The sequence below is a fragment of the Arxiozyma heterogenica genome (genome assembly GCF_036370985.1).
Source record: "Arxiozyma heterogenica strain weizmannii chromosome Unknown scaffold_18, whole genome shotgun sequence".
Taxonomy (NCBI): Eukaryota; Fungi; Ascomycota; class Saccharomycetes; order Saccharomycetales; family Saccharomycetaceae; genus Arxiozyma; species Arxiozyma heterogenica.
Window position 1 is genome coordinate 73136 of NW_027042671.1, and position 14991 is coordinate 88126.

General features: G+C 31.3%; 6 protein-coding genes across 6 annotated transcripts; 1 reads left to right on the forward strand and 5 right to left on the reverse strand.

Annotated features, from left to right (window-relative positions):
* Nucleotides 1-61: 61 nt before the first annotated feature.
* EPT1 (bifunctional diacylglycerol cholinephosphotransferase/ethanolaminephosphotransferase) lies at nucleotides 62-1234 on the reverse strand (the record flags this gene model as incomplete). The annotated part of the gene is made up of 1 exon (XM_064858477.1): nucleotides 62-1234. The coding sequence occupies one exon, from the start codon at nucleotides 1232-1234 to the stop codon at nucleotides 62-64; it is 1173 nt and encodes a 390-aa protein (XP_064714300.1).
* A 640-nt stretch (nucleotides 1235-1874) lies between these two features.
* Nucleotides 1875-2588, reverse strand: CIA2 (iron-sulfur cluster assembly protein CIA2; the record flags this gene model as incomplete). The annotated part of the gene is made up of 1 exon (XM_064858478.1): nucleotides 1875-2588. The coding sequence occupies one exon, from the start codon at nucleotides 2586-2588 to the stop codon at nucleotides 1875-1877; it is 714 nt and encodes a 237-aa protein (XP_064714301.1).
* Nucleotides 2589-3031: 443 nt separating this feature from the next.
* On the reverse strand, nucleotides 3032-5938 carry MSH1 (mismatch repair ATPase MSH1; the record flags this gene model as incomplete). Its single annotated transcript, XM_064858479.1, has 1 exon — nucleotides 3032-5938. The coding sequence occupies one exon, from the start codon at nucleotides 5936-5938 to the stop codon at nucleotides 3032-3034; it is 2907 nt and encodes a 968-aa protein (XP_064714302.1).
* Nucleotides 5939-6606: 668 nt separating this feature from the next.
* SET1 (histone methyltransferase SET1) lies at nucleotides 6607-10239 on the reverse strand (the record flags this gene model as incomplete). The annotated part of the gene is made up of 1 exon (XM_064858480.1): nucleotides 6607-10239. One exon carries the CDS (start codon nucleotides 10237-10239, stop codon nucleotides 6607-6609), a length of 3633 nt encoding a protein of 1210 aa, XP_064714303.1.
* Nucleotides 10240-10895: 656 nt separating this feature from the next.
* On the forward strand, nucleotides 10896-12314 carry ORC6 (origin recognition complex subunit 6; the record flags this gene model as incomplete). The annotated part of the gene is made up of 1 exon (XM_064858481.1): nucleotides 10896-12314. One exon carries the CDS (start codon nucleotides 10896-10898, stop codon nucleotides 12312-12314), a length of 1419 nt encoding a protein of 472 aa, XP_064714304.1.
* Nucleotides 12315-12688: 374 nt separating this feature from the next.
* Nucleotides 12689-14758, reverse strand: TOM71 (protein channel TOM71; the record flags this gene model as incomplete). The annotated part of the gene is made up of 1 exon (XM_064858482.1): nucleotides 12689-14758. One exon carries the CDS (start codon nucleotides 14756-14758, stop codon nucleotides 12689-12691), a length of 2070 nt encoding a protein of 689 aa, XP_064714305.1.
* Nucleotides 14759-14991: the final 233 nt, after the last annotated feature.

Below are 14991 nucleotides of genomic sequence, written 5' to 3' on the forward strand. Positions count from 1 at the left end.
CAAAAATCTCACCACATAAAAAATATAAATAAACATTTCAACTAAAATGAAATCCGTATATTCAAATCTTTTTGTGATGTTTAATTGTCAATGCATAGATATCCAGATACGACGTAAACTTATGAATTATTTCGTTCATAAAAAATCCATGGATCCCTAACGATAAACCAAAACCTAACCAACTTAATGCATGGGCTGTTTGTTTTGAAGGACCATCAAATACATTTACCACAATTAAATATAAACTCAATTGTGCCAAAGGGATCATTGTAGAAATATTGAACATTGGAAAGTCTTGCTTGGTTAAATGATGCACAATAATACGTCCAACAACAAACGCTATGGTTAAACCTATGGACGACATGAATGCAAATGATAAAAACTCAGGTTCTATGTAGACAATAATCACAATTGTTAAATAATAGATAAAAAAGGGTAATAAACCCTGCATGGCTTGCTTAATATTAGCCCTTTCATTTAGTAAAATTTTCTCTCCACTATAATATTTTATAACGTTTGATCTTGCGGTATAGATATTAAATAACAAACCAATTGATGAGAGGACAAGGAAAAGATGTGATGTATCAAAACCAATGATCATGCCATTCCATAAAGTAATATTAAAAATATTAGTATGCCATAATAAATCTGGACCCATTGTAGCAGTCAATATAAATGCAAAACATATTCCCAGAATACCTTCTACAGGTCCTGAGAATTCACTTAAAAATAAGATATGCGTATGATATTCTTCCCAGGTACTTAAATAAAAATTACACAAAAGAGCAAATTGACTATATAAAGTCAAATATGAATATCCAGAACTAATCATAGATGAGAAGATAAACAGACAGAGAGTCGTGTTGATCGAATCTATACTGTGGTCAAAAAGTTCACCAAGTGGACCTGACTGATTTATTCTACGAGCATGAATCCCATCACACCCATCAAATGTTTGGTACATAAATATACCAAAGGCATGTGCAAAATAAACCCACCTAGGTGACTCTTGATTCAAGAATGGATCATATATCATTACCAATATTACATTGAAAATGACAAAGCCAAGTCCTGACAAAGTAATCAAGTTCGGCGCCATAGTCGACGGAAATATTTGTTCAAACCATAACCAAAAAGGTTTCAACAAATGCCTTGATATAATTGAACGATCTTCGCTCTGATATCTATATTGTTTCAAATTTTCAATAGCTCCATCAGGAAGGAAGTAACCCATTTTATCTTTTATATAATATTAACTTTGTATCTTTATATTTTTGTTCAACAGGATAAACTCAATTTAATAGAAATATATAAACCCCAGCATACAGAAAATGTCTGTAATATGATTACACAATGCATTAAAATGAAAAGATGATTATATGATGAAAATTTTGATCCAATCCCCTCCTTCTATATCTGTGTTGCTTTGGTCCTAAAGAGCTGCCATTCTTTTGCTGTAGCCATCTCATTCTAAAACTTCATCGAGCATTATTTTTTTTTCTTTTTTACAAACTCCAGATTATTTTTCAAATAAAAAAATAAAATAACATACAAAACCTCAATTAATTTATTATTTTTTTATTTAAACGTTTCACCAAGTGTAGTATGCACAAAATACTCACGAAGTTTCAACAACTTATATGAAGAACAAAATACTTTTAATTCTAATGATTTGATTAGTAGAGGGTCGGGCTGTCTATTTTCTTCACTTTAAACTATATCAAAACGACAGAGAAATAAAATGAAAAAAAACAAACAGATATGCATAAACGTATATAAATGTTACTTAAGATATTAGCCAAACTTCTATCACGGATGAAAATGAAAAAACCGAAAAGAAGAGATATAGGGATATACAGCAAGACTTGTTATATTTATTTACATGTAGATAACATGTTTGCCACAACGCCCAACAACTGCTCATTTTCACAGGCTGCTGCCACACGTTCTTTATCATTCAACTGTTTATTTACCTGATTTTCACTGGAGTGTGTACCCTTCTTTAACAGGATTGTAATTCTAAATCTTGGAGGAAGGGATCTTTCCAAACGTACCCTAATCCCTAAACCAATCAAAGTAGCCAATGAGCAATGTGTAATCGTGGGCGTTATTCTAATAATAACTTCTGCCATGTGATTTGGATTACCATCATCATGGACTTCAATATCTTCTAAGTTAACAATTGATAGTTGGCCTAAACTTAACGGATGTTCAGGATCTGAAATATGTGCTGTTAAATCGTAAATTTCTTGAGGATCTACTGGGTCAGGTATTTCCACATCTTCTATTATGGAATCCTTAGACTTAGTACTGTCCAACCCCACTATTTCCTCTTGTTCTTCTTCGAATGATCCCTCATCACTTGTTAAATCAGGGGCTGAATCTAATAGTAATAATTTATCCAAAAGTTCAATATTTTGTAATGCTGGAGAATTTGTAGAATGGTCTATTTTTAATATTATCCTTTTCCTTTTTAATGCTTCAATGCTTCCCAAACTACCAAGTAATTGCTCATTTGCATCTTCTTTTCTCTTTGGTAATTGATTTTCATCCAAGGCATCTGGGTTTTCATTTATGAAATCGGACATCTCTTCTGCTATATTATTCGATTTATATAAGCTTGACGTAAAATAAAAACGCTAATCTGCTACTTTTTCAATTCTATACCATATATTTTCAATGGAAGTAAAACAAAGCAGCCGTATAAATATCGAACAGATTACGTCGCAACTATGTAGAGCCACTTACCATTCTCTTTTCATCTAATTTATTTCATATGTAAATTTGCTTTTCTGAACGTCCCTATATACTTTAATTTTTTCATTTTGTAATACAAAAAATTCCTCCAAAAAGTGTGGATGTATGGGTGTGACTCCAATTAGTCAGCAAACGTGTATCTATCATCTATCATTGTCGAAACGAAAGACTCTTCCCTGAGTCAGTTGTCATGACAAAATCATATCTATTTACGATACTCTTAAATGGATATATCCATTGAACAAGTAGTAGAATATTTTTGCAAAGAAAACGTTTATCCTTCAATTTCCAAATTTTGTACCACTTGCAAAACTTCATAAGGAAATCCAGCCATTTTCGCTACGTTGAATGCATCTGATTTCTCACATATACCTGGTTTCAACTTATAATCGTACATAAACCTGTTATTTTCTAGTTTTAAAACACTGGTTTGGTAATACTTTATTTGTAATGCTAGCAACTTGTATGATTCATCCTTTGAATTTTCTAGTATCGTTTTTATTTCTTTACCAAAATGTGTGGCAAAGAGAGTTCTACATTTGTTGTGTTCCATCATATATTTAATGGTAGCAAATGCAATCCTAACCCCTTCTTTGCCGCTAGTCCCTCGACCAATCTCATCTAATATGGCTAATGATCTCTTGGTAGCTCCACGCAATATAAAAGAAGTTTCAATCATTTCTACCATAAATGTACTCATGTCGTTGTACAAATCATCAGCGGACCCTACACGGCTAAAAATCTTATCTACTATACCAATTTCTGCTCTATCACAAGGAACGAAACATCCAATTTGTGCTAATATGACAATAATCGCATTTTGTCTTAAAAAGGTTGATTTACCTCCCATATTAGGACCTGTGATAATCCATACTTCACTCGAATTAATTTCACAATCATTACTAACAAAGTTAGATAACGATTTCGAGGCTAAACCATCCTCCACCATTATATGTCGACCATTAACAATATTAAGAGTTACTTCGTTGGTTACTTTAGGACATACCAAATTTTTCTCTCTAGCTAACCTTGCAAAGGATATAAGTATGTCAAGATACCCTATGGTGTTATTGATGTTTCTGATTTCGTTACTCCTTGACACTAATTTATTTTTAAAAGTTAAAAGAATAGCATTTTCCTCCGTCTTGATATTAATAATAGCATTTTCGATGGCATACGCCAATTCTGTCCATCTTTTATTTGCAAGCCATAATGTCTGACTTGACTTTTGTAATACAGAAAATGTAGAGTCATTAAATCTGAAATCCTGATTTTTCGATATTTTTTCTTGTAGTTTCTGAATTTGTTCACTATTTGCAACAATCTGGACAACATAATCCTTGCTTTGCCTTTGTTTTAAAGATATTCTTTTTATTTCAAATGAAGAACCAAAAAAATTCTTCATCTTCCTTTCTAACTCTAACTTTTTTTGTTCTAAATTCCAATAATTGTTAAATAACAATCTCAATTTAGGATGAAAGGCAGGATTTATAATACTCATCTCGTACTTATATCTATTTCCATCATTTGATTGGTCATTTATATCAACTATAGACCCTTTATAGCATTCATCATCCGCTTGCCTCTTTTCAGATTTAAGTATTTCTTCTTCGCTGAGTGAATTATAAATATCATCAACAACAGTATTATCAAAACGTAAATTTTTAACTAATTCCTCTAGAATTGCCTTATTTCTTTTTGTAGTAACACAATTTTTATATTGGTCTAACTTTTCCAAAATAATTGACAAAGTTTTTAAAGATTTCACAATTCGTAAAAGATCAATACCGTTGCCTTTACCAAAACTGAATTTTTGTAAAATCCTCGATATATCAGAAATATCTTTAAAACATTGGACAATAGAATCACATAATGCTTCATTGGAAGAAAATAAATCAACAATATTTTGCCTTTTCTTTATTTCTTTAATGTCTGTGGATGGACCTGATAACCACTGTTTTAGTAGTCTTGATCCAACTGGTGTTATTGTTCTATTAATGGTAGATAATAATGATCCCTTTCTATTGTTATTTAATACTGTTGAATGTAGTTCAAGAGCTCTACTTGTTCTAGAATCAATTTGCATAATAGAAGACACAGCCTGTCTATTAGGTAATTGAAAATTTATAGAATAGTTTGGGAAGTGATCACTCACATAGACTAGTAAATTTCTTAATGCTGCCAATTCCTTCTGTTCAAAATTTTCAAAAATATATCTCAATTGGGACCTTGTATTATCAGACAACTTTTTATTTTGAGAAGCAAACAAGGATATAAATGAAGACACAGGCCTATAATGTGATGAAGGGTTTTGATACTTAATGAAATATTTCTTCAATTCTACTAATTCAGGATACCAATTACCACTTTCAATCTTGTATGGAATAAGTTCATCCTTCAGAACAATCTCCTTCGGTTGAATTCTGGTTATGGTAGAAACAAGTTCACATAAATGCAGTTGTTGAACATATAATTCACCAGTAGAAATGTCACACCATGAAATTCCAATTTTTATATCACTGTCTACTACTCTTTCCATACATTTATCAGGAAACTCTATTGTCAACAAATATGAATTTTCTTTAAAGTTCTCAAATGCTTCATCAACAAAGGTTCCAGGTGTAACAATTCTAGTTACACGTCTTGTAAACTTAGTTGGATTGCTATTAACATCAAGATCTTTTTTGAATTGATCCACAATAGTAACACTATAGCCGTATTGATTTACAAGTACTTTTAGGTGTCTATTCAACTGATGTACAGGAAATCCAGCAAATGGAACTTTTCCTGACGCAAATGACTTACTGGTCAATGTTATATTCAACTTAGGGGCATATTGAGTTGCATGCTCGAAATATAACTCATAGAAGGAACCCATTTGGGTCAATACAACATTATCTTTATATTTATCCATCAATTGTCTCACTTGTCTTATGGACGGAGGTAAATGGTTAGTTGAATTTAATTTTTCATTGTTTGTATTTTTCTTCTTAATAGAAATATCCATGTCATTATTAAGTAAAAGCACTTCCCTTTGATCTTTTTCCTCCTTGTATAAATCATTAAAATCTACTGTAAAATTTGTAACTACAGGTTTCTTTGTTGTGAATTTTTTTGAAGTAGCTGACAACCACTGTCGTCTATTTAAACGTAACACATTAAAAAATTGCGATGTTCTCATTATTCTATATTCTATGATAAAATCAACCTTGTTTGGTCAAAAAGTAAAGAAAAAAAGATACATTTCGTGAGTACTTTATTTACCTAATTCACAGAAAATTTCCATATATACGTATATACAATCCAATCTGTATATACACTTCGTTACAACTTGTTTATAGAATAACAAAAAACATGAAACAAATTAACCGCTAACAACCAAATCTCGTTTTTAATGGAAGTATGTTTTTTTTATTATTTCCACAATACACATTGCATCTCGAAGGGATTTGAAAATTTCAAGTTTCATTTTTTTTATCAACTATTTTTTATGATATAATAAATTAATTTGATGAAACTGAAGCTTGGAGAAATAAAAAATAATAAGACAGAATAATAAATCTTATTACTCTGGTTGTAATTGTGTTTTTGATAAAACTAGCTAAACCTACAATGAATGCTTTTTACAAACTCCATCATACAACTGTTCTTTGTTTAATGATTATATAATAGCAAAGATTATCACAATTCCTTTCTATTAGTTCTTATACTAATCTATAATATTTAATTCGTTAAATGTGTGATTATTATAAAATTTCAGTTAATCCTGTAAAATACAATGCAATAGTTGACAATATAAAAATAAAGTAATATATACATATATTTCAATTCAAAATTCAAAAGAATGTATTAATTTAAAAATCCTTTACAGCTAGGTGCGCCACAATAACATGGCAGTCTTTCCTCATCATCCTTTTCTCTTTCAAATTTATAATCATATGTCAACTCTTCATTTTTAGCAATATCTCTTAATGCATAAATGACAATACGTTTCTTACCACCCACTTTAATAATCTTCGCAGTACAGCTGGGTTCACAACAATGATTTATAAATCTAGCAATGCCACCCTTCTTTGTCGCATCAATAACATTATTCTCATCTACTCTGAACAGGTAACTTGAGCCTATACCGCTTTTCAAATATCTTTTTTCACGCATCTCTGATACTGGTTGTCTTATTCTTTCTCCAACATACTCAATGATCATTTCATTTGCTGCAATAGGCTCTAACACATATAAACCCCAATTATGAATAGCAGATCTTGCAAAAGTAACAGGTTTTCTACGCTTATTTAATTGATTTAATGACAACAATTCAGATTCAGTACCAATTGCAGCCTTCTGTGCTTCAATATCCTGTTGAAACCTTCTATTAGATGCTCTATTTTCTCTTGAAGAAATAATTTCCTGACCTGTGATAGCATTTTCTGTAGAATCAGGTTTCAAAGATTCCTCTCTTTGCACTGGTGTATTTGAACCGTCCTCTAAAGATTCATACCCTATATTTGCGCTATGACTAACAGTATTAAGTGGTTGATGTATTCTACGACGATGCGGCAAATAACATGATTTGAGTCTATCTGGAACCTTAAAGAATCCATGGGTCTTAAAAGAATCCCCTTCCCATAGTAACGATTGGTCAAAAGGAATACCTTCATTTAATTTAAAGTGTGTTTCCTCTATAAATTCCTCTATGTTAATAGAATTCTTAATTTTCCATAACTCATATTCAATTAATTTGTTTTTAGTATCATTTGCAGCTTGATAAACACCAAATTCTTCCAATACCTCCTTTAGTAACCTCAGATCTTCTTCATCCTTTATGGTTTCTTGAAGAGTTTCTACCGTTATTTGACTTTTATCAAATACATTATCTTCATAAACAGGTACTGGCTTATCAGTTTCTGTAGGATTGTATATATCTAAATCTTGTTTTTCTCTTTCTAATTTGCCATCTAATTGTACTTCATCCTCCGGCGTTGTAGGCATTGTTTCCAGCGTTTCTATTTCATCAATACCCTCTTTTTTATCACCAATAAATTCATTATGGAGTAACTTAAAGTCTTCATCTTCATCTTCATCTTCTGCATTCTCCATAACTTCATCGTCTTCCTGAGAAGAAGAAGTATCTTCTTCCTCTTCTACTTCCTCTACCTCTTCTTCTTCTTCAGAGTCATGTATTGATGATTCTGTTGCATATGTAGTAGGTGTTGGCTCTCTGGAATTAAATTCGTCGTTTAAGAAATGTTCCATAGGTTCTAACTGCAATCTAGCTCTTTTAGAATGACTGTGCAAATGATGAGAAAGACGTCTTTTATGGACATCTTTTGGTTTTAAGTATCCACCATAAAGCTTGAAAATATCCATATCCTGTCCTGGAGTACTAACATTTATATTATCTTGTAGAGAAGTACTCAACATATTTGCATTTGTACTTGCAATATTACTTTGTTTTTGGGCTTCATTTTTTGACTCTTCAAGTTTCCGCTTGGCTACTAAGTCTGGAAAATTGATAGGATTCAAAGTGTCAAAGACACTCGGACCAATAATTCTCTTTCTTATATCAATAGTCAATGCATCTTTTAAATCTTCTAATATATATTTAGTAGCAGCTCTTAAAAGATCTTGTTGATTTTTATATAATGTTTCTTTTTCTTCTGACTTTTCCTTTTCATTGTTTGATAGATCTATGCTATAACCTGAAAATCTTGAACGAATTAAAACTGGCAGAATCAAAGTAAATCTAACAATAATTGAAATTCTTCTATACCCACGAGAAGTAATTGTCATTTTTCCAGACTCCCTGTTAATGCATCTAATCGCTTCTCCAATATCATTAAAAATAATGTAAAGTCCTGTACTATGCCTAATAAAACGAGCAACTTTATATTGCCTTAATTTGTAAGCTAAATCCTCCTTAGTAATACCATGATATCCAAGAAAATTTATTGAAATAAATAAACATGCTTTATTGCCCACAATCCTTTCTATATCAAAAGGCATTCTCTTATTGCTTCTGTTATGCTCCTTTGACAAATCTCTAAACAACTTATGTTTTTCATCGAACGACAACTTAGATAGATCCAAGTCCACTGATTTTCCATTTAGGATCAATGAACGAGAATCTGTCGGCAAATTCACTTTTTTTTCACTTGAATTAACCTTCACAATTGTTTGATTAGTTTTTAATTTTAATGCGCTCAATTTGGATTTCCTTGTATTTTCTTCAATAAATTTTTCTTTAATAAATTCCAATTGTTCTTGATTTTTCTTTATCACAACTTTAAAATGACAATTCATGATATTACAACCTTTATTTTCATGCCTCTTTACAGCCATATATGCTGCCTTAGCAGAGTCGTTTATCTTTTCATGAAGGCTTGTAAATTTAATTAAATATATATGTAATGGTAATGCATTATTCGGATCATTATATGATTCAAAGTGTGATATAGGTCCAAATTTCTTAAAATAATTTTTTATTGAAATGTCCAGTATATTAATTAAATTAGAATTATCGCTCTGATTGCATGGATACACTAGTATTTCAGATGAAGGTGGTGGTCCAATTGAATATTTATCATATGACACACGTCCAATAATAGCCAAAGCGGGTTGGTATTTTCTTTTCGTCCTATTAACTTTATTCAAGTAAAGGTTAACATCTTTTTCACGAGGATCTACGCTAGGTTGTTTAGGATTTATCATATATGATTTACAACTATTAGAATCATGAGCCAATTTCCCATCCGGTGTTAAGTTAACAAATCCATTTATAGGGAATTGTTTTGACTTATTCCAATTATGAAAATCATTAGTATTTACAAGTTTATTGGTTTTTGGATCCATATAATGATATTTAGTGTTGAAATATTCTTTATCATATTTTAATACAATATTTATTTTATCCTCTGCTAAAGTATCTGCGTGATGATTTGTAGGTAATGATTGTGATTTGGCAGATTTACTAGAACTAATTCCATTAACAAGATCAGCAGAAGTATCTACATGATACCTTGAAGATTGTTGATATCTGGAAGGTTCAGAATCTTGAAAACTTCCCATATTTTGAGATCTTGTTTCATAATATGAATATCTAGTTCCTTTTGGATGACGTGGGAATGAGTTGTTATTATAACTGTTGAAACTATGATCGTATGTAGAAGAATGTGAATGATATAAAACATGAGAGCTATCACTAGGATTATCTGATACAGTGGGGTAATTTTTATTAAATCCTGATGATCTTGAAGAGGGATGAACATAATTTCTGCTATATGATTGTGTGGGAGATACATGATAATTCCTGTAGCCACTACTATTATGGTAATTGGATCTTGAACTTTTATGATTACAATTTAAATTATCACCACTACCACTGTTATTAGAATTATTACTACTATAGCTATAGCCTGAATATTTCGTGGAATGATAGGGGCCTGCTCTAGGATGTTGTGGTAATCTTCTGTTATATCCAGACATAGTGATATTTATAAAGAGTTGATAAAGTAGAAAAAATTTATAGCAAAAATGAAAATAGTCCACAAAAAATAATTCTTTCAATTTCCTCTTTCAAACTTATATGTATATAAATTATATAAATTAACTCACCACACTTACACACCCCCAAATAATTATCTTATAGTTATCTCTTTGCTTAAGTCTAATATTTCTTAGATTCGCCTATTCTAGCTTGTTTCAACCTTAAATATAATTATTCTTTTGGTGCTCCTTTAACGACAGTTGCAGTTATAGTAATCTTATCTTTTATTTCACTGTTGTTTATCAATTAATTTCACTATCCTTATGACTGGGCTCTGTAACATCTGTAACTTATTGTTACATAGTTTGGTTGTTTTACTCTCTTAAAACCTTCATAATATCATTAATTTTTTTTATGTAAGTGCAGAAAGAAAAAAAAAATATCAAAAAAAAAAAAACATTAATAAACAAAAACCATAGCGAAAATATTGCTGAGAACATTTTAGAAACACATTATTCAAATAAACTAATGAGGTCAAATCTGCACACCATTTATTATAACCACTCTCAATATAGTACTTCACTTTTATTCTCAACCGAGTATAGTGTTGCAATACAAAAAACGGAGTAGAAAGATAGTAAACCAAGAAAACAATATGTCTACCCTTCAAATTCAAAAGTGCCTTAAGGATGTTCTAGCACTAGATCAAGAAAACAATTCATACTTGGATTGGAATCAAGGCAATCTTAAAAGACTATTTCATGCCACTTCTGTATTGTATCAGACCTCGATTAATAAGGTCCCTTTAAGAAATGATGAGGAGACAGTTAGAGGCCACATTTGTGCATTATTAGCTTGTGAAAAGCTACGTGAAAAACAACAATCAATCAGGTACAACCTATCAAAAGAAAATGAGAATAATAATGTTGAAGTCATTCAATATTATTTAGATAGAATACCGTTAGAGCCTAAAAAGATTAACCGCCTCATTAGTGTCTTTAAACAAAATATATCCCAATGTTCGCCAGTGAAACAAATTCAGTGGTCTCCAAGTCCCAAGAAGTCAGCATCAAGAAGTCAGCTAAATAGTCCATTAAATTCTCCCATAAAAGCCAGTTCCATAGATAAAGGCAATAATGGATTTACAACACATGATCCAAAATCACTTCGAAAAATGCTATTTGAAGATACACCTAAAAACTTACAATGTGATCAAGTATCTTCTGTAAATATAACTGTAATAACACCTAATAAAAATATATCCCCATTATCGAGTCCAAGAAGAAGATTAAAGTTCGAAATGGTGGATGAAGAAGATGCTGAAAATGATAATAGCAATGACAAGAATGAAACTACAAGTGACAGTAATGAACATACGATAGGAAATAATGAAGATGAGATACAACAAGATGTAAATATTTTAGATACAAAGACAAACGATCAAGATGCACAAACGGACGATCCTTTATTTATAGATAAAACGTTTGAAGCTAATAGTGATAAAGATAATAAACTTTCAAAGAATAAAGTTACAAAAAAGCCAGTTATAAAAAAAAATCCAGAAAGAACCATAACACAAAATCTTTTATTTAAGAGATATGTGAAAGTTGTTCCATCAGATGTAATTAGTCTATGCAACCATTTTGAATTACCGCAGTCTGTTTCGTTTACAATTCTGGATTTTTACATGATTAACCAATCATATTTAATCTATCAGTGGCAATTGGTCTGTGGTTTAGTATTACATTGCACATTTATTGTATTTAATGAAAAGAGACGTAAAGATCCTCGTATTAACCATATATTACTGGAAAAGATGATGGATTATATGCGTTGTGATTCAGTCAATGATATCCGTGAATGTTTTAACATAGTTTATGAACTTATTGTTGGTGAACAATGGTATAGAGATTTGGAGATAAAATATAATTATTTTGAAGGCTTAAAGTATGAAGAATCGATTAAAATCAAATTGGGTTCGATGTTACAGGATAATAAGACTTTGTTTAATGATGATCAATATGAAAACTGGAAACAGAATATCTTATTTGATTTATCCTTAAAGGAGCGTTAAGTTTACCGTATACACAATCAAGGATCATAAAAGATTGAAACAACATTGAACCAATAATATGACTGTATAGGTCATGATTCTATATTCACAACAAAATATACATAGCTAAAAAGTATAGAATGATAAGATAAACTGTAAAGTTAATTCAATTGATCATTTTTTAATTATATGTTTATATACACAGGTTATAACATTAAATAATTCAGCATCAAGTGCTTTGAATACAGAAAAAGAAGTAAATACATGTAAATCCGAAATAAAAGAGGAAAAAAAAAAAAGAGAGAGAATAGGGTAGGTAGAAAAAATAATAACATTGGTTTATTTCATGTACTTAGATCATTTTGTATTGTACTATATAATATCACATCACATAATTAGATCAATCCTTGTGCACGATATTGAGCCAAAGCTTCTTCAACTCTCTTGCTAATGATGGGATCAGCTCTAATTCTCTTTTGAATCTTAGCGGCTTCAGCAAACGTGATGGCTTGTAATTTTTCTTCATGGGTTCTTGTTAAGTGTGCAGCCTTTTCAAACAATTCAATAGAAGTATCTACCTCCTCTTGTTGCAGTTTCAATTGTGCCAAACCAACCATGGCTTGGTCATTTCTTGGGTCTTTATCAACAGCACTTTGGAACAAATCGACAGCTAGTTGGAAGTTTTCCGGTGTAACAGGCTGTTGCCTAGCTAAGATAGTAGCTTTACCGATTAAGGGAGCTACACCAACATGAATTTTCCCACCTTCCTTTTCAGCAATGGCTTCTTCTAATTTAATAGCAATATCATATTGTTTCAAAGCATGTTCTAAGTCATTTTTGTCAGTTAATAATTCAGCAAAGAAAGTAGGGATCTCTGGTGCCAATGGGAATTTCTGTCTTGCCTCGCTGAATTGTTTTTCACACTCAGGATAATTATCTTCACGATACGAAAGACATGCTAATTGAATATAAGGGAAGACATTATTTGGATTCAATTCTATAGCCTTAGTGAAATCTTTTCTAGCAGAATCATAATCTTGGGCAATAAAACTGATTTGACCACGATGGTAATATGCGATAGAATTGTTTGGATCTAAGGCTAAAGCATCATCAAATTTAGCCAAATATTGCTGTTTCAAGGACTCATTATCAATTTGTTCATTAGATTCGCCACCAGAGACAACGGCAGAGGCAGCGCCACGCATGACGGAGGTGGCCCATTTGTCTGCCAAGATCATAGCCATGAAGATATTAGCATTAACTCTTGGATACAATTCGATAGATTCTTTCAAGTTATCTTGAGCAGTGACAATATCATTTTTCATGAAATTTAGGATACCATTATATTCTAAAGCAATAGCCAATTTTTGTTGAAGAATCTTCTTTTGATCGCCTCTATTTTCATTTCCAGTTCCGTTTTGATTTTTATCAAGATCCCTTAAAAGGTCTTTAAAAGCAACGACACTCTTTGGGAATTCATTAGAAGCCACTTCAAAACCGGAATGTGTGAATTTGTACAAGGTATTTAAAGCAGTCTTTAAAGAGACATCAGCGTCTGAAGATTCGTCATAATGTTCGAATTCTAATTCAGGTGGGATCAACATATTAAAGAAAGAAGCCAAAGAGGTATCAGAAGGCAAAGTCTTTTCAGCATTGCTATTATTGTCGGATTGTTCAGTGATCATTTCAGTTAATTTTTTTAAAGCTTGTTTGTTCAAGTTTCTTTCTAAGATAGGTTCAATGGATGCGCCACTGAAATCGTTATTTAGTGACAAAACAGATAAATCGAACATGGCATCTTCGAAGTTACCCTTTTGTTCGTATGCGGAGGCTCTTCTCAATAGGACTTTCGAGTAATCTGGTTTCAACTGTAAAGCTTTATTACAATATTCCACTACTTTATCCAAATCATTTAAGGAGACGTAGCAAGCAGAAATGTTGGAGTAAAACACAGGGTCTTCTTTGATACTTAATGCGTATTGATAGAATTTCAAGGCTTCATCGAAGTTTTTTGATTTGAATTGTTCGTTACCGATTTCCTTTAGAGTCAAAGTGATAGTATCTTGTTCCTTTGGATTGAGAGTTTTAATCTTTTTGATATCAGGTTCTCCGTTGTCTAAGACAGGATATTTTTTCTTAAGATCCGAGATATTATCTTTTTGCTGTTTTTCATCTTCCAATTTCTTCTTCTTTTTCTTATCTCTTTTTTTTTTACTTTTTGAAATGGAAGAAGCAGTAGTGGCGGTAGTTGAGGATGCTAAGGAACCGTCTTCGTCATAACCATCATTATTATCATTATCATCGTCTTTATGATTTCTAGACTTTTCAACAGATTGTAGATTCTTATAAATATAGTAGGCCGAAGCTGCAGTAGAAACCGTTACTACAGTCGTGATGATTGCTTTTCTGTGCCTATAGAAGAATCCAACAGTGGATGATTGATTTGTAGAGTTATTTCCAGGCATTGTTATTATTACTGTTAAAAAGGAAGAGGAAGGAGTATTAGATATTCAAAGGATAAAACAAAACAAAACAAAACAAAACAAGAAATGACGAGAAAAAATCTGAATATGGTCTTTATACTTATTTCTATTTTATTTTAAGATTTCTTCCTTTTTGTTTCAACAATATCTTATTAGGAAATAATGTAGATATCCTGGGTTAAAAGTAGAATAGATATCTTATATCTTATATCTGA